Here is a 21,407-nt window from a genome sequence, read left to right as displayed (position 1 = left end):
TGTAAAGAGTTATATGCTTTTTCCATTTCATCAAATCTATTTTGTAAGGAGTTATTTGCTTTTTCCATTTCATCAAATCTCTTTTGTAAGGAGTTATTTGCTTTTTCCATTTCATCAAATCTATTTTGTAAGGAGTTATATGATTTTTCCATTTCACTAAATCTATTTTTTGAGGAGTTTTCTTCAGATAATTACTTTATTTCCTTTTCCAAACTTTCTTGCAAAGTTCTCATTTCCTTTCCCCATTTTTCTTGTAACTTTTAAGATCCTTTCTGAATTCTTCCTAGAGAGCCTTGTGAGATGGGGACCAACTCATATTTGGGGCTTCATTTAGAGATGATTTGCCTTTAGTATACTCAGAATTTGAGGTCTGTTCTCTTGTTTCCATAAAAACTATGTAAGGTCAGGGTTCTTTTTTTTTTTTTTTTGCTCATTTTTAAAAAAGATTCAGGTCTGTTTTTAAGGCAAAGGGGAGATTGACCCAAGCTTCTTCTGTAGGCGATAGTGGCTTTATGTTACCCTGGGCCAGTGCTGGGTGGGCATAGCCAAGTCCCACATTTTTCAAGGTTCAGAATTGGAAAAAATAAGTTGTAGAAAGAAATTTATTAAGGCATCCAGCAGAGGGGTGAGCGAAAAAGGTTGCCCTTTCCCCCTGAGTCTATCTAAGTTTTACCTTTTATACAATTAAAACTGAGTCACAAGGAAGTAGCATCTGCTTAAATGTAATTTACTCAGTAGCCTGAGTTAGTTTACCTCTAGAGTTTGTCTAACGAGACTTGTTTCCTTAGGGATATATGGGATTATGACATTACTTAACTAAGTTTTTTCAAACATGGGATTTTGAATCTTTTTTTTTTTTTTTAATGAACATTTTTTTTTTTTTTTGGCTGATTCTCATGGCCATATATATTCTTTCAATTCCTGGGAAATCTCCTGTATTGTGTAGTACATTTGTTTCCTGTTACAAGTGTAAGTACTCTGACTTTATAGCTCCTTGTTTATACTAATTTTTGATCCCCCTGATAATACATTGCTCCTATTCTGGTCCCTATCCCTCTGTAAAGGAATTTAATCAAGCTCTAGATAAATAATGAAGGGGTTGCTCTTCACCAACTCAGGTTATTTAAACTAGCTCTTTGCTTTTGGTAACTGTCCTTTCCATAGTTTAGGAATGCTGGCCTTGACAAAGCTCCAAAGGGGGAAAAGTGGAGGAAAACTTAATTGCGTTGTTTGAACCTTAGCCCTGTGTGGCTGAGAGACCAGACTTGTTGCTTAGAGACTGGATTCATTTAATGCTTAACTTAGTACTTCCAGGTTATGCTGACCCTAAAAACTTTTTAGGGATCTGAAGACTGCTGCAAGAAATGTAAGAAATTTCCTCGTGTTATACATCTTTGTCATATATATATATATATTCTATTTGCAGGTGAAAGTTCTGCCACTGACAATTCTGCCACTGACTTTTCTATTAGGAAAGATTTTTTTTGGGGGGGGGTAGGAGGAGTCAGGGTAACTTGCAGGGTGTCGGCAAAACTCTGATGTCCTGAGTTAATCATTAAATAAATTTGGTTTTTCAGCCAAGCCAAGCTAAGTTTAAACATTGCAATTAGGTTTTTCAATACAACCTTGCATATTAAGTACAGTTGTTATCCCCATTTTGAAAATGTTAAGTTAAGGAAATTGAGGCTTAGAGAGGTTAAATAACTTATCCGGGTTAAACAACTAGGAAATATTTGAGGTGGAATTTGAACTTTGTTGTAACATCTCTACATCCTCTTCATCTCCAGACTTATAACTGTTCTCTTTGCCTGAAGTTAGTCTCCTATGCTGTTCATCTACCACTCAGCTGTCAAAGGGATCTTCTTAAAGCACATTATTTCCTTTCTCAATAAATTACAGTGACTCCTTATGACCTTTGGGATCAAATATAAAATCCTCTGTTTGATTTGTAAAAACCTTTTATGACCAGGTCCTCTATAAGAACACTTTTTTTACTCCCTCTATGTACTATGTATTCAGTAACATTAGTAATACTGCTCTTCTGCTGTTTTCTCATACTATCTCTGATCATTCCTTATACCTTAGAAACTCTTTTCTTCTCAGTTCTATCCTCTGGCTTCCTTTGAGACTCAGATCCTATCTTCTACAAGAAGTCTTTTTTGGTCCTTGTTAATTCTAGTGCATTTCCTCTGAGATGATGTCTGATTTGCTTGCTTGCTTACATATGTTTCTAGTTGTTAGCATATCTCTTCCATTAGAATGTAAGCTTCCTGAGGGCAGAGACTACTTTTGCCTTTCCACGCATCCCCAGTGCCTAGTCAATGATTATTATCTTGTTAAAGCCAAGTCCAAAGTGCTGTAAATTCCAGGTTTTTTTTTTTGTTTTTATTTTAACCTTTCTTTTGTATTCCAAAGGGTACCACTGATCTTAGTACTCTTCACTTCACTGTGGTGTGACTAGCTATATTGGATTTCTACTTTCCTTTGATTGGGATGATACATTTCCTCAACCATCCTTTCCTGGGCATGACCAATAGGAATTGTAGGGTGTTCTCTGATATTTATATGGGTGATCATGATGTAAGTGAAAGGACACTGAGAGGAAAGTCAGGAGATCTGTGTTCAAATTCTGGCTCCATTACCAATTTGCTGGATAACTGTGAACTGGTCACAGAATCTATTAAATCTTAAATTTCTTTTCTCTTACAATAAAGCGTTAGGAAAAAATTACCCTTGGAGTAAGGAAAAGATATCTTATTGTCCTACGTGGTTCCCAAGGCTGTTGTAAGAATCAAATGAAATAATTAATAGACATGAATTTGCTTTGTAAAAGAGAAAGGGGTATAAACTAACTTAGAACCTCAAAATTGAAAATTAAATCATAATAACAGATTGATGGAAATCTTATCATATAAATGTCTTAGAACAGGGATTTACAACATAGCTACCTAGACTATACAAAGAAATTGCAGAAGACCAGAAGTCACTTCAGTCATTTTGTTCAGTCTTCTCATTTTACACATGAGGAAACTGGAGGTTCATAAGACTTGTTTAAATTCACACAGGTACTAAGTAAGTAAATACAAGTTTTAAATCCAAGCTGTTGTAGGGAATCCTTTTTCCTGGTTTTAAACAATACAAACCTATTTTTTTCCTTTTGTTACTTTTCTTATATTTTTGTCCTAACCTCCTTCTATCTCTTTACTTGGTTGATTTTTGCCCACTCTCTTTTTCCTTTTCTTGCTTTTACCTATTAGCATCTCCTCATTGGATCTTAGGGTTTGGAAATACTATGGGACCTTAGAAATTATCTCTTTCCATTCCCTTGTTGTCACTTAAGCCATATGGAGCTTGAAGAGGCTGCTGAACCCTGTCCTAGAGCTTTGAATGTGTATGATGGGAGGAGGCAGGAGATTCGTAGGGATAGGGGAGCAAGTGCATTTTCTTGTTTCCCAACTGAGAAGCTAGGAATTTTGGAAGAGTAATGTGTGTTGCCATTTGGCTAGTAATAATGTCTCTCCATGGTTTCCCAGGGTGTACCTGAGAGTGCTGTTTGATGGTTTATGATTCTTATTACTGCTAAAAGTGTATTCTGCTACTGTTCTTTAATCTTGCCAGAATGAGAGAATGTGTGTATGCATGTGTATAAGTGTATGTGTATATACATGTGATATTTATAAGCAATTCAATTTAATAAGCATTTATACAAGATATTTCTGAAGGCCTGGTCTTCAGATTCATTAAATAAATACTTATTAACCACATCCTTGTGCAGCACCCAATGCTATGTGCTGGATAGCCTTAAAATACTGACCCTGCTTTTAAGTGGCTTATACTCTTACAGGATGTGTTCTGACTGGCTGGTTGGTACACAAGTAACTAACATAACAGAGAGTGTTATATATATCAGGGATATATCTGGACTGTGAGAAATTAGGTGATAGATTACTTTGGGTGTAGGAAAGGAATTTTTATTGAAGGCTCCAGGGAAGAAGGGGACCTTTGGGGCTTGAAAGATAGGAGAGGGAATTCCTCCTCTATTCTGGGTACAGGGAATGTCATAAGCAAAGCACTTAAAAGGGAGTGAGAGTCATCTGTTTCAGGAATATAGAGCATGACAGAAATATTATAAAAAGCCTCGAATGTCAGTTTTTAAGGATATAGTTTCATTTGTAGGTAGTAAAAAAGCACTGGAAATTAATTTATCTCTCTTTCTCCCTCTTTCTCTCCTCTCCCTTTTCCCCCCAACTTTTACATATAATCTAGACCACATTCCTTGTTTTACAGAGAGGGAAAGTGAGGTCCAGAGATTAAGTAATTGGCCCAGAATTGCAGTCTTAGTTTCTAGAGAACAATCCAACATTATAGAGTTCAAATTGCTTGACTGTATATCTTTCATTTTTGGACATGTCAAGTAGGGTTTACTTAAAGCTCTGAGGCTCTGAAGAACATTTCTGAGTTAACTGAATAGGATGGAGATCAGGACACTGGTAGGGACTGAGCACCGTGAGTTTTCTGAACACATCTCCTGAGCTCAGATGAGGATTATGTTTGACTCAAGTGTGGTCCATCTACCACAAGTGTTGCAGGGAAAGTCAGAACCGGTCCAGCCAGTTGTATCCTGATAGGAACCAATCCATACCCCAGGAGGCGAGAGCAGCTGAAAAAAAGCCAGCTAGGCCCAGCTGTTCCTTTGCATTGGCTCACTCACTCACTGACTTACTCATTCCCTCATTCATTCATCTTTTTTGCCATTAAGGAAACTGAATGGTTTGGCGAGTTGCTAAGGAGGTGGAGGGAGGAGATGGAGGGGCTTGATGAGTTGGCTGTGGGATTGGCTTCAGGAATAGGGAGCTATTAATCACACTTCTCTTTTCCTCAATGAACAAACGAGATGAATGCTGTAAGGACTGACAGCTCTGACGTGGCTGACCCACTTGGAGAAGCTTTGTGTTCTCCTTGTAGGAGGCTGGGCTGGAATTGTTACTGAAGACGCTTCCCCTTGTCTTTGGCACTCTCCCTCCTACCTCCTGCCCTTTTCCCCAGGGTAATTTCCTTTCCTTTGCCTTTCTAAGGAAGATCTTTATCCACTGCTGTTTGGCTGGGGATTTTGCTTTTCTTTCCCAGTTCATTCCTTCTATCTCACAGAGGAGGTTGGAGCTTTTTTTCTTCACCATCTCCCAGAAAAATAACTATGGCTCAGTCTGGAGCTCAGGGGAGGATCCTGTTTCCCAGTTTTTTTTTTTTTTTTTTTCTTACTCCTTAGATTTAGAGTTAGTACAAGAGCCAGGAAATGGCCTAAGGCAGATGACAGATTCATAGCTTCATTATCTTACAAGTTTATAAGTTCCCTGTCACCATCCTCATCATCATCCACAAACCTTTTTAAAGCACTTTATACATTTCCTGCCTTATGTTAGGCTCTATATGAGACAGAATGAACTTAGAGAGTTTACATTCATTTGGGAAAGTGGGACATGTCTTAGAATGTTTTTAGGAACATAGAATTTTAGAACCAGAGTGTACCTTAGAAACCTTCATTTTACAGAGGTAGAAACTGAGGGTTAGAGAGCAAAATAATAACTCATGTTCACTCAGGTAATAAATAGAAAAGCTTAGATTTGAATCTAGTTCTTTTGATCCCAAATCTAGTGTCCCATCCACTGAGCCCCACTGACTCATGATGCTAAGTATCAGTCATACAATGCGAACTGTGTGCACTATAGGAGTTTGGGGGGCATGGATGGGAATTATTGTAGCTTGGGATATTTGGGAGAAGACTTCATGGAGGAGAAAGAACTTGTATTGATTCTTTTTTTTTCTTTAAATAACTTTTTATTAATAGAACCCATGCCAGGGTAATTTTTTACAGCATTATCCCTTGCACTCACTTCTGTTCCGATTTTCCCCCTCCCCCTTTTACCTCCTCTCCCAGATGGCAAGCAGTCCTTTACATGTTGAATAGGTTACAGTATATCCTAGATACAATATATGTGTGCAGAACCGAACAGTTTTCTTGTTGCACAGGAAGAATTGGATTCAGAAGGTATAAATAACCCGGGAAGAAAAACAGAAATGCCAGCAGTTTATATTCATTTCCAGTGTTCTTTCTTTGGGTGTAGCTGCTTCTGCCCATCTTTGATCAATTGAAACTGAATTAGCTCTCTTTATCGAAGAGATCCACTTCCATCAGAATACATCCTCAAACAGTATCATTGTTGAGATATATAATGATCTCCTGGTTCTGCTCATTTCACTTAGCATCAGTTCATGTAAGTCTCGCCAGTCCTCTCTGTATTCATCCTGCTGGTCATTCCTTACAGAACAATAATATTCCATAACGTTCATATACCACAATTTACTCAACCATTCTCCAATTGATGGGCATCCATTCATTTTCCAGCTTCTAGCCACTACAAACAGGGCTGCCACAAACATTTTACTTGTATTGATTCTTTAAAAAAATTAGTGGGACATGAACAAAGGAGAGTATTTTGTGTTGTCACAATGGCCTAGCTCCAGCTGTTTACATAACTTTCAAAGGATTGATTCTCTTTTAAAAACAATCCATGTCAGAAGTCATCCTTGACTTGTCAGTATTATCATTATCATTGTCATCATCATCATTGTCATTGTGATAATAATGAACTGGGAGAGACTCAGGTACAGGTAACCAGAGAACTTAAAGACAAATCATCCCACTGTTTGCCTTAAGGAGATAGTTTCTCCATAAATCTCAATGGGTGTGGTGCAGGTAGATTCTAAGAGCATAGATTTACAATCCCCTTCTTCTAGTCAGCTCTTGAACTTTGAGGAAAAGAATACATGAAAGAATATGTGATTAAACAGTCCATCCATTGACAAGTCTTTTGTTCCTCTTCCCTTTAGATTCTGGTGTTGATGGGTTTCTTGAGTACTAATTCAGTTCAATTCAACAAATGTTTATTATGTCTCTATTCTTCAAGCACCTGTGATATCATCTTGTTTAATATTCTCCATAGTTATTATCCCCTCCTTCCTCTTTTTCCTCCTTCCTCTTCTTCCTCCTCATTCGTATTGTTATACTTTTCCTGCTCCTCCCCCATTTTTCTCCCCCCTCTTCCTTCCCCTCTTCCCTCCTCTCTCTTCCCTCCTTCCCTTCTTCTCCCTCCCCTCTCTCTCTCTTTCTCTCATTGATCTTTGCTGTATATATATCTATTGGTTCTTTTATTGATGCCTGCAAACACCCTCATATCTCCCTGTTATTAAAGAAAATCTTAAGTTCTTTTTATGATGGCTACGAATTGGAAATCGAAGGGATGCCCATCAATTAGGGAATAGCTAAAAAGCTATGGTTATATGATTGTGCTATAAGAAGTGACAAGCAGGATGATTTCAGAAAGATTTAGAAAAATTTATATGAAAGTGATACAAAATGAACAGAACCAGAAGAACTTGTACTTAGTTACAACAATATTGTTCCATGAAGAACTGTGAATATCTTAGTTGTTTTCAGCAATGCAATGATTCAAGACAATCCCAAAAGACTAATGATGAAACATATTGATGATACCGAGAAAGAACTGATATTGTTTGAAATACTGACTGAAGCATGCTATTTTTCTCTTTCTTGCTTTCATTCTTTTTCTTTTTATTCAAGTCTGGTACAGAATGACAAATGTGGAAATGTTTTATTTATTGCAAATGTATAACCTATATCTGATTGCTTATCATTTCTGGGAGGAGAGAGAGGAATAAAATTTGGAACTCAAAACTTTTTTAAAATGTCAAAAATTATTTAAATTTATTTTTAATAATAGTCTATTATTTTCAAAATATACATAAAGAGGATTTTCAACATTCACCCTGAAAAACCTTGTGTTCCAAATTTTTCTTTGTCCTTTCCTCCCACTCCCCCCTTCCCTAGACAGCAAGTTATCCAGTATATGTTAAATATATGCAATTCTTCTAAATGTATTTCCACATTTATCATGCTGCACAAGAAAAATCAGATCAAAAAAGAAAAAACTGAGAAAGAAAAAAAAAGCAAGCAAATAACAACAAAAAGGGTGAAAATACTTGTGTTGTGATTCATAGTTCCCACAATCCACTTTCTGTATGCAGATGGTTCCCTCCATCACAAGTCTTGTGGAATTGGTCTGAATTACCTCATTGTTGAAAAGAGCTACATCCATCAGAGTTGATTGTCACATAATCATCTTGTTGCTGTGTACAATATTCTCTTGGTTCTACTCACTTCACTTAGCATCACTTCATGTAAGTCTCTCCAGGATTTTCTGAAAGCATTCTGCTGATAATTTCTCATACAACAATAATATTCTATAACATTCATGTACCATAACTAATTCAGCCATTCCCCAACTGATGGTTACCACTCAGTTTCAAGTTTCTTGCACTACCAAAAGGATTTATATAAACATTTTTGCACATGTGGGTCCTCAAAATTATTTTAGCACACACCTGCTTGATTCTATCATCCTTCCTAGTTAACGCTTTAAAAAATATATATTTGGTACATCCACTCTCTCCTCTGGCAGTCAGCCATATCATTTGATGGAAACTGTCACCTCCAAAGTAACTAACGGTTTCTTAAAAGACAAACCCAATGATCTTTGGTCCTCTTGGATCTCTCTGCAACATTTGATACTGTTGGTTGCCTTTGGAATATTGTCCCCTCACTTGCTTTTTGTACCATTACTCTTTCCTGCTCTTCCATCTCCTTTGCTAGTTCCTCATCAGTGTCACACTTACTAAGCAAGAATGTCCCTCAAAACTCTTTCCTGGGGCCTCTTCTCAGATGTTCCCAGAACTAGCATATTCATCTCTTTCCTTTTTTCAGATCTATCACTACCTGCTTTTCAGACATCTCAAATTCAGTGTGTTCTAGAATTCATTATCTTTGCTCTTTTCTCTTCCATAATTTTCCATTAGTATCACAGACTCCACCTTCCTTCCTTCACCCAAGCCAGCAACCTCGGTATTACCCTTAACTCTTCTCTCTCTCAAATACATCACTATATCTTGTCATTTCTGACTGCAAAAAAATTCCCAGAGTTACACCCCTAGTCAGCCCCCCATTGCATCTCACTTGGTCTACTATAGTAGCCTTTGAAATGTCCCTTCCGCCGCATCCATCTTCCACTTAGCTTCCAAGGTGGAGGTTTCGAAAGTAGAGGTCTGACCATGTCATGGCTTGGGTCAGTGAGCTTCAGTGGTTCCCTATGGCCTTTAGCAGCAAATGTAAAGTCCTCTCTGTGGCTTCTTAAACTGCCCCCTTCCTTCCACACAATCTTCTCATAGTTCACTTACCTCTACACACTCTGAGGTCCAGTTTTCTAAAGTCGTTCCTCTTCTTGGCAGTTCTTTGAACACCCCATTTTATTTCCTGTCTAGATGCTTATTTACCTGCAATTCCCTTTCTTTTTTTTCACTTCTACCTCTTTCTCTGGCTTCCTTCAAGACTCAGTTCAGATCTTAGTTTCTGCAGAATGCCTTTCTCAGTCTGTCCAGCAGCTTACACCTTCCCTTTCCTCTTCCACATTGTCTTCCATCTAGCCTTTATATATCACCTGGTTATCTTATACAGGTCGCTTCATCATTGGAATATGTGCTCCTTGGAGGCAGAGTTTTTGCCTTTCATTGTATCACCAGTAGATAGTGCAATATTTGATACATAGTAGAATGTACTTAAGAAATACTTTTTGACTAGCTAATTGCAAGACCTTGGTAGATGTAAGAAATAAAAAGACAAAATGAAAAAACTGCCATCCTCAAAGAGCTTACATTCTATTGGTAAATTAAAGACAGAGTGGAAGGAAGAACTTGCTTGAGTTAAAGAGCTATATGTGGCTTTTGAGGGAGGGGGAAAACTAAGACAAGATAGGGAAAGATATTGTTCTCTGTAGCTATGCTGATCTAGCACCTGCTGCTTTCATGGCTTCAAAGCCTTCAAAATCATCCATGTTAAAGTCATCTTTAGTGTTTTTAATGGTGTATTGAACAACCTCTTCATGGAAGTACCTCTTGAGTTTCATCCTCAGGTTGTGTAGGATAATGAGTTTTGAGGCTGTATCTGTTCTCCAAGAGCGTACTGGCAAAGAGGAGTCTTAATATGTTTCAAGGGAGGTAGGATTCATATGCACCAACTTAAAAATTCTTGAAGTTGAAGTGAATAAATTATGCTAGCTAATTAAATTAGTCTTGCTTTAATTAATTGAAATGCTCTGTGTTAAAACTTGCTCATCTATTAGACTTTTTTCATTCTTTTAAAATACATTTTATTGATATCTCTTGTTTTTATATCATGTTCATTTCCCAATGTATGCCTGCTCCTTTTTGCTCCCAGAGAATTATCCTTTATAGAAATAAGGTTGAGTGATGGAATCTATGATTTGATTGGTATAGGGAACTCCCAGTAGGGAGGTATAAGGATAGGGAGCTCTACAATGCAGGTCAGCACATTTTCTGCAGTTTGGAGTCTCAGGAGTTACCTAGAATACTGAGAGTTAAGGTTGTATAACAACAAAAAAAAATTTAAGGGCAAGAAATAGTTCAGCAAAACTAAGCAACACCATGGAAAAGTCTGATGTTATATGAAGTGTTTCACAACCAGGATCTTCCACCTCTGTAAAGAAACAGGGAAGCTATTTCTTCTTTGGGACCATATTTGGTCATTAGAACTTTACAGCATTCTTTATGTATCAAGATTATTACCATCTTGTATATATTATTTCTTGGTTATGCTTACTTCATCTTGTATCTTTTCATATAAGTCCATATTTTTCTGAGTTCATATTTATTGTTTTTTATATAGCACAGTCATATTCTCTTATTTTCTTCTATTCTGTGCTCAGCCATTCTTTAAAGGGTATTTACTTTTAAAAGAATGATCTTATTTTTAAAGCATAATACTGGGGAATAGAGGTGATTGAAGGCTTCTTCAAATTCCATCTTACCCTATCTGACATGGAAACATTCTTCATGTTATTGGGTTGTCTTAGTTCCTACATCTTAATAACCCCCTAACTGTCAGGGGGCCCGAGGATTGAGGGATTAAATATCTGGAATATATTACAGGCTCCCTAGGTGAATGTTGAGGATCCTTTCCTGAATGACGAGCGGTCCCCTGATCTCTTCTTCTCTTTACCTTTGCAGGGAGAGGTTAAAAAGGAGCCCAAAGAGTGCCAAGGCAGAGGGCTCCAGTCCTGCGCCAGCAGAGACCTCACTGTGCTCAGAGCAGGGGACGATGACAGACGTGAAGGTGAAGACCGAGCTTCCTGATGACTACATCCAGGAGGTGATCTGGCAGGACGACGCCAAAGAGTCCAAGAAGAACGTCAAGGACGGGTCTGGGGATGTGCCAGCCGAGATCTGTGTGGTGATTGGGGGGGTCCGGAACCAGCAGACCCTTGGTGAGTGGCCCAGAGTGCCTGCTGAAGGGAGGGAAGCTCCCTTCCTGCTTTTCCATTGTCTTGAGTAGTTTTAGTGGCAAGTCAGAGGGAATGGGCAGGATAGGAGCAGGATCCTGTGGAATAATTGTTTATTTCCTGTCCATCATCTTAGCCAAGACCACCTGTCTATCTTCTTACTCTTTTGGCATTCTCTTGTGAGTCTCTTTGTATGGAGAATTTTTGAGTTCAGTGAAAGTGGGTTTCAGATCAAGTTCTATTTCTTCCCTTTGCCTCTTGAATCAAGGGGAATGTCTCCTTGATTCTCATATTTATAGTTTTTGGTCTTTCTTTCTACCACTCACTGAGGCAATAGAACTGTTCCTCATCAGATTACTACCAAACATCCCCTTGGATTCCTTCAGGATATTCTTTTAGCTAGTTGTTCATTATGTTAGAATGTTTTCCTAATTCCTGGCCTCCTTCCTTTCCCCACTTTTCTTTCATTAGAATCCTAGGGGTATTAAAATTGAGTACCCACTATGAGTATATCCTCCCCTTCTCAAAGAAACTTGTGTAGAATATTTATTTATGGCAGAATTTTCAGTGACTGTTGCCTATAGACTAAAGTATAATTCAGCATTCAAGACTTTTTTGGGAACCATGGAAAAAATGAGTCTTAGATTTGGAATCAGAAAAACAAGATTCAACTACTGGTCACTTTCCGGGAATTTGTAAAATGAGAGCCCTAATTAGATTAGATGACCTCAGAGGTCATGTTCAGCTCTGATTTTCTGATGCTTTGGCCCTTCACAATCTGGCTTCACCCCATTTTTCTAGACTCCCTACCTTCTTGTTCAAAATTTTATGATGTTTAGTTTCATTTTCTTGTTCTTTCTGCTTGTTTTCTTTCTTGTATATATTGCTTTCTTGTATCTACTTCCTACTCTGTATCAATTACCATTATCCCTCCATGATTCTCCAGATTCCTCATTTTAGTCATTTATGGTGCAGTGGTATTCTTGTTACATTCATCTTTCACAGTTTGTTGAGCCATTCTCCACTCTGTGGGTACATACTTTGTGGCCGCTTCTTTGCTACCACAAAAAGTACTTCCCTGCTTTTATTTTTTAATGTGCTGATATCTTTTATTTTTATATCATATTCATTTCCAAATATATATCCTCATTCCTTACATTTGCAGCGAACAATATTGTTTCCCATATCCCTCTCCTACCCAGTGATTCTTTCCTTGCTACAGAAATTTTTAAAGGGGAGGAAATAAGCTCTTCAGCCAAACTAATCAGGATAGTGATCACATCTGCTAACCTATGTATATATTCCATATTTATAGCCCCCCCATCCCTGAAATGAAGAGGGAATGGATTTTTATTATAAATAGGGCTTTTATTCAGTACCAGTATTGTGAAGCATAAGTCCATATACAGGTCAGAGCTTTGAGCAACCTTCCCCAATGCCAACATTTAAATATATTCTCATCCATCCTTGGTGCATTCTCTGAAGGTAACCCCAATCCTTTGCACATACACAAATGGGGTGACTGGCAGATAAGAAATTTCCTAGTTCCTGGATGAACTTCCACTTTATACCCTCCGGAGGAAGAGAAAGACAGGGCTAGATTCACGTGGCCAGGTATGGCCCCATTATCTGCCTTGTGAAAGAATGGGAAAAGCATTAGATTGAGAGCAAGAAGACGTGAGTTCTAGGACTAGTTGTCTTGTATCTAGCTGAGTGACCTTATAAATTACTTTTTAAAAAGTTGTTCTTTGTTGGGGTGATGGCCCCTTCCCTGGCTACCTCACAGGGATGTTGTGAGTAAATAGTGGGGGTAATGAGTGGGAAATTCTCTGCTAATCTAAGGGACTAGGATTGTTATTGTCTGAATTCCAGAGTTCAGGGAAGAAATTAGAAGTGATGGAGAGAAAAGATGGTTTTGGAATTCTCTTTGAAGTTCTCAGACTTGCCAGGCAGTGCAGGATCCTGGTCTGGGAGTGGGAAGACTTGGCTCTTAGGCTCAGTAGTTCCACTAAAGGAACAGGACTTTTGGCCACTTATTATTCTCTCTGTGAGAGAGAATATGAAGAGGTTGGACTAAACGGTCTCTGAGCTTTCCAGTTCTGACATTTGATGCCTCTAGGAATTTGGAGGATCTTTGTGAAACTGCTTATTTCCCAGGCCTCCTGTTTGTTGCCTACAAATGACTCGGAGAACCCCTGAATGAGAACCTAAAGGGAGGGGAGTTGCCATTTTGGCCAGACCTGCCAAAATGAGCCAGGAGCTCCCTCTAGCGGCCATCTCCCTGCATTCCCTCATGATTCCAGGACTCCCCGGTCTTGGGAGAGCAAGGCGGGCATTCCTTCTGAGCTCAGGACCTCAGCAGAGCTCCGGCCAGGTGGAGGGTCCTTGATGGCAGGAAGGGGGCAGTGCCAGGGGAGCTGAGGTACCTATGAATATGTGAGATGGGGAGGAGGAGAAGAGGAAGGGCTGAAGCTGGAAATGGGCTGAGAGCACCTGCGGAGGCCCCCGGAGCACCAGGACTCGGGAGGAGAGCGATTGAGGGCCAGTGCTTCCCCTCCAAATGCTTCGTTTCATGCCTTGGCTACTGGGAGCCTCCGGGGCCGGCACAGTCCGGAGGCAGTTGGCAGGGAGCGCTCAGTTCCACAGAGCTGAGAGGCCCTGAGTGCTCCATTCATCCGGCCACTTGCACAGTGCTTGCCCAGTATTGGGAGGCCCCCGGACTGGCTCTGTGGATGAATAGCTCTCCTTTTCGATCACTCAAGGCTGCTCTCTGTTTGAGCCCCCGGATGCCTCTTCCCTGGAGCCTCCTCTTCTCCTCTCCCTCCCACGCCCATTCCCCTATTAGCTGTCAAACAAACAGTGTTCCCAAAGCTGCAAACATTATCTGTGCAGCTTCCCCTGGTGGTGAGGCCTGAGGCCTGAGGCTCAGGGTTGGCTTTTGGCAGCTTCTCCAGTGGGGGAGGAGGGTGGGAATGTTGCTTTTGGAAGGGGCACGTATGTTTCTGGAGCAGCTGGGGGTACTTTGGGCTGGTTCCATGGCCTTCACTGGGGAGCAGAGGCCGGCTGCCACATTGGCTGAAGCCACAGCATCCAAATTAATCATTTGATGAGGGTTTCCCCTCAACCCTGTTCAGAATGTGCATGGAATAGAATTCCTGTGGTATGGTTCACTGGGGGACCAGAGGGAAATCCAGGCAAGACCTTGGTGGACAAAGTGGCCGATGTTAAAGATGGAGATTTTAATTATGGGGAAAGACTGACAAGGCAGGCAACAAGCCAGCTCTCCTTGTCAGTCAGTAACTGAGAGGATGACTGGCTCTCCCAGAATGTCCGATGTGCTCCCAGAAGAGAGCTGGCTCAGTGGCAAGGTTGTCAGGCGGGGAGGCCTGTTGGAAAGTGCTATGGCCTTAGAGTTAGAAATTCTGGGTTCAAGTTCTGGGGTTCGCTGGCTGTGTAAGGAATGTGCACTTCTTTTCTTTCCTCATCTGTAAAATCTAGGACTTAGTGGATCTCCAAAATCTCTTTGGCCTTTCACATTTTTTAAACTCTGAAAACTACCATTAGGGGATACTGCTGTAAATAAGACAGACATCCACTAACTGGGCTGCTAACACTCGGGTTCTTATGAATGCCTGTTGGGGAAAAATAGAACTTTCCAGTTGGTTCTGGGACATTGGTTGAGCAGGTGCCCCTTAGTCTTCCATTTTCACTCATCATCCTGGTCATCATCTTCAGCAGCAGCAATAACAAAAAATGCTTATAAAAGGAGCAAGGCTTATTACTTGGTCCTATTTTAAAATACTACATAGCTATTATTTCTGCATCACATTATAAGATTTGCAAAGTGCTTTACATATGTTTTCTCCTTTGATCTTCACAGAAACCTAGTGAAGTAGTTGTTATTATTATTATTGTTATTATTATTCCCATTTTACAGATCCAGAAACTGAGACTTAGAAAGGGCCCAAGGCAGGATGTTAATTTTAATCTTCCTGACTCCACATCTAATATCTTATCTACTGTGCAACTCTATCCTTGGCCTTCAAGGAGATTATAAAGTCAGGGCCTAGATAGACTGACAGATTACACTACCCACCTAGATTTTTTGTTTGTTATGTACTTCTTTGATGAAGCTTATGGATCCCTCCTCAGAATAAATTTTTTAATGATAAAATAAAACGCAGGGAACTATAAAGGAAAACAAAAATATAGTAAAAATAATGATTTCCTTTGAGATCTGTGGATCCCAGATCAGGAAGCCCTGCGCTGAAGATGTGCATCTTGAGCTAGATTAGCATCTGCCAACATCCATGAGCATGAGACTTAGAATGGGTGTAGGTGGCTTAATGATTCAATTTAGTAAATCCTTTTTCTGAGCATTTACTGTATACAATTTAGCAAGCAAAGAACCGTGGGAGATACAGAAGTGACTAAGATCATCTCCTTGCCCTCATGGAGCTTGAGGAGTACAGAAACATAGAGAAAAAGGAGAATGTTATAGTATAAGGGGGAAGGAATGGAGAACTTTGGAAACATAAAGAAGTGAAGATATATGTTGGTTTTGATTAAAGTTATTAAAGAGAGCTTTTTGGAAAGAAGAGGCGCAATAGAAAGAGCCTGCATTTTGGAGAAAGAGTCCTCCTGATGCTGACTACTTAGGTCAGAATCTAACTTTTCTAGATCTCAGTTTCTTCATCTGGAAAATGACAGGATTGATCAAGTTGAGGTCCCTCCCAGCCCCAGATTTATGATGCTATTAACTCAAGGATGCTTTTAGAACCCAGCATGGTCTTACATGCAACAGCTGCTCGGTTAAATGTTTGTTGAATTGTAGTGAAACCACATTAGCTGGGCAGTTAAGAGACTCGTGCGCTCACTCTGGCTCTACCAGTGATTGATTGTGCCACATTAAGTTACTTAATCTGACAACTTCTCTGGATCCCAGTTTCCTTGTGAATGGACTGGAGTAGAGTACATCAGATACAGTCTGACTTTAAGACTTGGAGCTTGGGATCTACTTGGGGGATTAGTTTATATTAAAAAGTGACTAACAAATAGCACACAAGGAGGGATTCCTAGTCTACTTAGATAGTAAATGATTTAGAGAGATCAGGTGGGAAAGCTGAGGGACGTAGGGGAAAGCCATGAGGAGGGGTGGCTCAAGTGGTCAAGGATGAACAGAGGGCACTCCACGTAAGGGCAGAGATTGGAATACATACGTCTCATTGAGGATTTAGCAGTCCTGGGAGCCGGGGCAGGTCTGTCATGTTAGAAGTACCGCTGGGAGGAAGAGAGGTTATCCAAGGCTGCGGGGGTTCAGGAGGGACCAGAGACGGCTCTGGAGGGGAACCGGCCAAGCGCACTCCGCTCAGATGCAGCCCACGTGGGCTTTCTGCCACTGAGCCAACCGCCGGGCACGTGACGCTGGCAGCGGCTGGGCCAACTCTTCCCCACAGTGCCGGCTGACAGTTTTCACTTTCTGTAGCTCTGTTGGCATGACAAGGTATGTAGAGTCTGCCAGAGTCAACACATGGCCTCCAGCTCCCTGCCTCTTCTTCGTTTGCCTCTTAGAAGGCTGCAGCTTCAGGAGGAGGGCCCGCCGGGGCTCAGACCTGCCTGGTTTCTGCCACTCGCTGCCACCATCACCGAGCCCAGCCTTCAGGTACCAGGCCTTCCAGAGAGTGAGGAGCATTTGGAGACAGGGACAAGTAACTTCTGGCGAATCATTTGTCTTTGCCAGTTTTCTGGTCTGTCAAGTGACAGTTGTGGTAATTGTGCTACTTGCCTCATAATTTTATTAGGAAAATAAAATGAAATGATAGATCCAAAAGAGCTAGACCTTATCTGCCAAACAGATAAGGAAGTGTTTATGTAATCCTGGGGTTGGAGCAACCCCTCTGAACTAGGGGCCCAGCAAATGATTTAGGGATTGCCTCTTGTTAAATTTTTCTGGCTTGTGCTCCGCCCAGGAAAATCCTGGGAATGTTCAGATCTTGGCTCATTTTGAAAATCCCTCTGGAATGTGCTTTGCCCAGGGAAATCCTAGGGACCTCAGTATCTGGCTCATTTGGCTTCCCCCCCAAAGGGCACACAGTTTCCCTGCTAGCACTCAGAAAAACAAGGCTATTAAATCCAAAAAAGTTTTTTTATTTAGGTAACAAAAAATGCAGGAAAGACCTGTACCTGAACCAGAAGATAGGGGAAAAAACTCTCCTCAGCTTTCTGTTAAGAACTTATCCTGTCTTATGCCCAAAAAGTTATCAAATTGTGCATACCCTTTGATCCAGCAGTGTTACTACTGGCCTTATATCCCAAAGAGATACTAAAGAAAGGAAAGGGATCTGTATGTGCCACAATGTTTGTGGCAGCCCTGTTTGTAGTGACTAGAAACTGGAAATTGAATGGATGCCCATCAATTGGAGAATGGCTGGGTAAATTGTGGTATATGAATGTTATGGAATATTATTGTTTTGTAAGGAATGACCAGCAGGATGAATACAGAGAGGACTGGCGAGACTTACATGAACTGATGCTGAGTGAAATGAGCAGAACCAGGAGATCATTATATACTTCAACAATGATACTGTTTGAGGATGTATTCTGATGGGAGTGGATTTCTTTGACAAAGAGAAGATCTAACTCCATTTCAATTAATAGATGATTGACAGAACCATCTACACCCAAAGAAAGAACACTGGGAAATGAATGTAAACTGCTTGCATTTTTGTTTTTCTTCCCGGGTTATTTTTACCTTCTGAATCCAATTCTCCCTGTGCAACAAGAGAACTATTTGGTACTGCACACATATATTGTATCTAGGATATACCGCAACATATTTAACATATATATATAGGACTGCTTGCCATCTGGGGGAGGGGGTGGAGGGAGAGAGGGGAAGAATCGGAACAGAAGCGAGTGCAAGGGATAATGTTGTAAAAATTACCCTGGCATGGGTTCTGTCAATAAAAAATTATTATAAAAAAAACAAACAAACATCATAATGAAAAAAAAAAGAGAGAGAGAGAACTTATCCTGTCTTTCTAACTTGGGGCATTGCACTGTGTGACTCCAGACACTGTGTATTGGAGTCAGCCTTCTCACCTCCTCCCCAAGCAGACATTCACATGATTCCTGGGTCCAGCAACGGGCAGGGTCCAGCTTGGCTCTTCCTCATAGTGGTTCTGCATCTCATTGGTTTTTGGTGCTAGCCTTTCCCCTAGATCCTGGTTTCATGGTATCCTGCTGCCCTGAGCTGTCTCCCCTTGCCAGCATTCTTCTGCCAGTTCAGCAGGCCACATAGACTTTGAACACAGTTTCCCATCTCCATATTGCACTGGTTACTTGCCTCCAAAGGTCAGCTGGGTGCAGTGATCTTGAGCAAAACTCAGCACATCTATCCCTTGCTTTCCTTTGTGTCTGGGCTGCTGTTGCCTCACCATCTGGGTATGTTCTTTGTGGCTGACACGTTTTACATGAAAGTAGTTCTCTGGAGCTTGCAGCCCAAGAGTTCCCTGCATTTGTTAGGAGGGGCTTAGTTCCTTTTTGGAGAAGAAGGGGCAAATACTCACTGCATTTATTTCAAAGATTTTTGATTATATTAGTGTGGTTATTCTCTCCATTGCATTTCTGCTCCATTGTCTCCTCCACTCCCTCAACTTCCTTTTATACCCTCCACACAAACTTAAATAGCTAACATTTATATAATCTTTTAATATTTATATTTTGACCTTCATATAAACCTTACATTCTGTAAGGTAAGGCTCCATCTTTACTCCCATGTTACAGATGAACAAATTGAGGCAGATTTGCCTAAAGTCACATAGCCATCAGATTTCTTTGATAAAAGTTTGAAATCAGGTCTTTCTAAAAACTCCAGTATTCTAGTCACTGTAATAACATAAAGCACAATGTGAGGGATACAGTGCTGGAGTTAAGAAGATCTGTATTTACATTCTGCTTTAGATACTTATTAGTAAGTTATTTAACATCTCAGGGCTTCAGTTTCCTCATCTAAAAAACAATCTATAAGAACCTCTGAGATTTTTTTGCCCTCTCTAAATCTGTAATCTTTTATAAGTTTCTGTGGTCATCATATTATAACCAGCCTGTTCTTGAGGCTCTCTTAACTGGGGCTGAGCTGAGGGCAGCAGACATCAAGTTATCATTGGATCTATCCTTGCAGCCTTCTCAGCAGGTAGCACCTGCCAGAGCTGTTCTTGCCTTCTTACCCAGTAGGAGAAGACTTGGATGAAAACATTATGATGTCCTTGAGCAGCACCATGGCATGGGGGGGGGGGTGAGGGAAATGTCCTTGAAACCAGTGAGACCTGCTTGTGATGCATGCTGACTGTCAGGGCCCCGCTCAGTGCTCTGACTCTGAAGTGCCAACTGTTATTAGGAGAGTTTCCTCACTAAGGAATTTAGTCTGGCCTCTTGTCTCTCATTGTGTATGTGGCCAAAATAAACCGAGGGCTGAAGTCACAGAAGTAACAGGACCAGCTCTGTTGGTCAAGTATGTTAGGAAGGGATTCTCCTAAGGCTATAACAGAAGACTAAAGGGAGGTAATCACTATTGAATTAATGACCAAACATCTGAGGGCTTTTATTTCTGGGTAGGCGGAGAATTTTGCAGGATCAGAACCTTTGTACTCCAAGTCTACAGAGGTTCTTCCTTGGGCTGTGGCCAGGCTTGCTCTATAATTCATGAGTGTGGGTAGCATTGTTTCGGAACCTCTGGGCTGCTATGGCCTGTGCCACTATGGGGCTCTGCTCACAGTGGCTCTGATGGAGGCTTGCCTATCTACCCACAGAAGGTGGATCCATCTCCTTTCTTCTGGTGGCCTTTTTCTAGTCTTTGGCCTTGTCCCAGTCTTTGGCTTTGTCCCAGTCTTCAGCCTTTTTCTAGTCTTCGGCCTTTTCCCAGTCTTCGGCCTTTTCCCAGTCTTCGGCCTTTTCCTCGTCTTCGGCCTTTTCCCAATCTTCAGCCTTTTCCCAGTCTTCGCCCTTTTTCCAGTCTTCAGCCTTTTCCCAGTCTTCATTCTTTTGACCTCTCTGAAACATTCAATATTATTGACCATTTGCTTCCTATATAATTTTTCTTCTTTGTGTTTTTGTGACACTGTTTTCTTCTTATGATTGCTCCTTCTCAGTCTTCTTTTTTTGGTCATCTTTCATTTCATACCCTCTAACTATGGCTGTACTGGTTCTTTATGCTTCTCTGTGTATTTTCTCTCTGCTTCTCTTTCTGTTTCTGTCTGTCTAGTCCTATCTTTCTCTCTCCCATACATTCTCTTTCTTCCTATCTCCGTGTCAAATGTCTCTGTCTTTATCTCTGTCTTCACTCTTTCTATCTTTGCCTCTGCCTCTGTCTCTCCCTTTGTTTCTCTTTCTGTCTCTCTGTCTCTTTCTGTCTCTCTGTCTCTGTTTCTCTCTCTCTCTCTCTGTCTCCCTCTGTCTCTGTTTCTGTCTCTCTCTCTGTTTATCTCTCTCTCTCTCTCTCTCTCTCTCACACACACACACACACACACACACACACACACACACACAGTATTTCTCTCTCTTTGTCTCTGTTTCATTCTTTCTCTTCCTCCATGCCATGGGTTCATTTCTCTTAAAATGACTTGCAGATGCAGTTGCCTATTTCATATTTTGAATTGGATGTTGCATAGGCATCTCAAAGTCATCATATGAAAAACAGAACTCATTCCCTTTCTCCTCAAATCTACCCTCTTCCCCCTACTTTTCTAGACAGTAATTTAGTTAACATATAGTTAACTATAACAATAGCTAACATAACTACATATGACTTATGAGCTCACATAGTACTTACTGTACTTAAAGTTATTATCTCCTTTGATCCTCACAACAGCCCTGGCAACTGGGTGCTATTGTTATTTCCATTTAAGATGAGGAAATTGAAGGAGACAGCTTAAGTGACTTGCCCAGGATCACACACAGCTAACAAGAGCCTGAGGTTGGATT

At 40.6% G+C, this 21,407-nt stretch overlaps 1 protein-coding gene across 1 annotated transcript in view; it reads left to right on the top strand.

Moving 5' to 3' along the window:
- ZNF618 (zinc finger protein 618) overlaps positions 1-21,407 on the top strand; it is a 114,972-nt gene that overhangs the window by 33,246 nt on the left and 60,319 nt on the right. The window contains exon 2 of the mRNA XM_051979976.1: positions 11,155-11,411. Coding sequence (XP_051835936.1) covers positions 11,246-11,411 — 166 coding nt within the window. The 5' untranslated portion in view covers positions 11,155-11,245. The remainder of the gene's footprint in view (positions 1-11,154; positions 11,412-21,407) is intronic.

Source organism: Antechinus flavipes, chromosome 2, assembly GCF_016432865.1.
Source record: "Antechinus flavipes isolate AdamAnt ecotype Samford, QLD, Australia chromosome 2, AdamAnt_v2, whole genome shotgun sequence".
Taxonomy (NCBI): Eukaryota; Metazoa; Chordata; class Mammalia; order Dasyuromorphia; family Dasyuridae; genus Antechinus; species Antechinus flavipes.
Note: the sequence above shows the minus strand (reverse complement) of the source record. Positions and strands in the feature narration are given on the sequence as shown.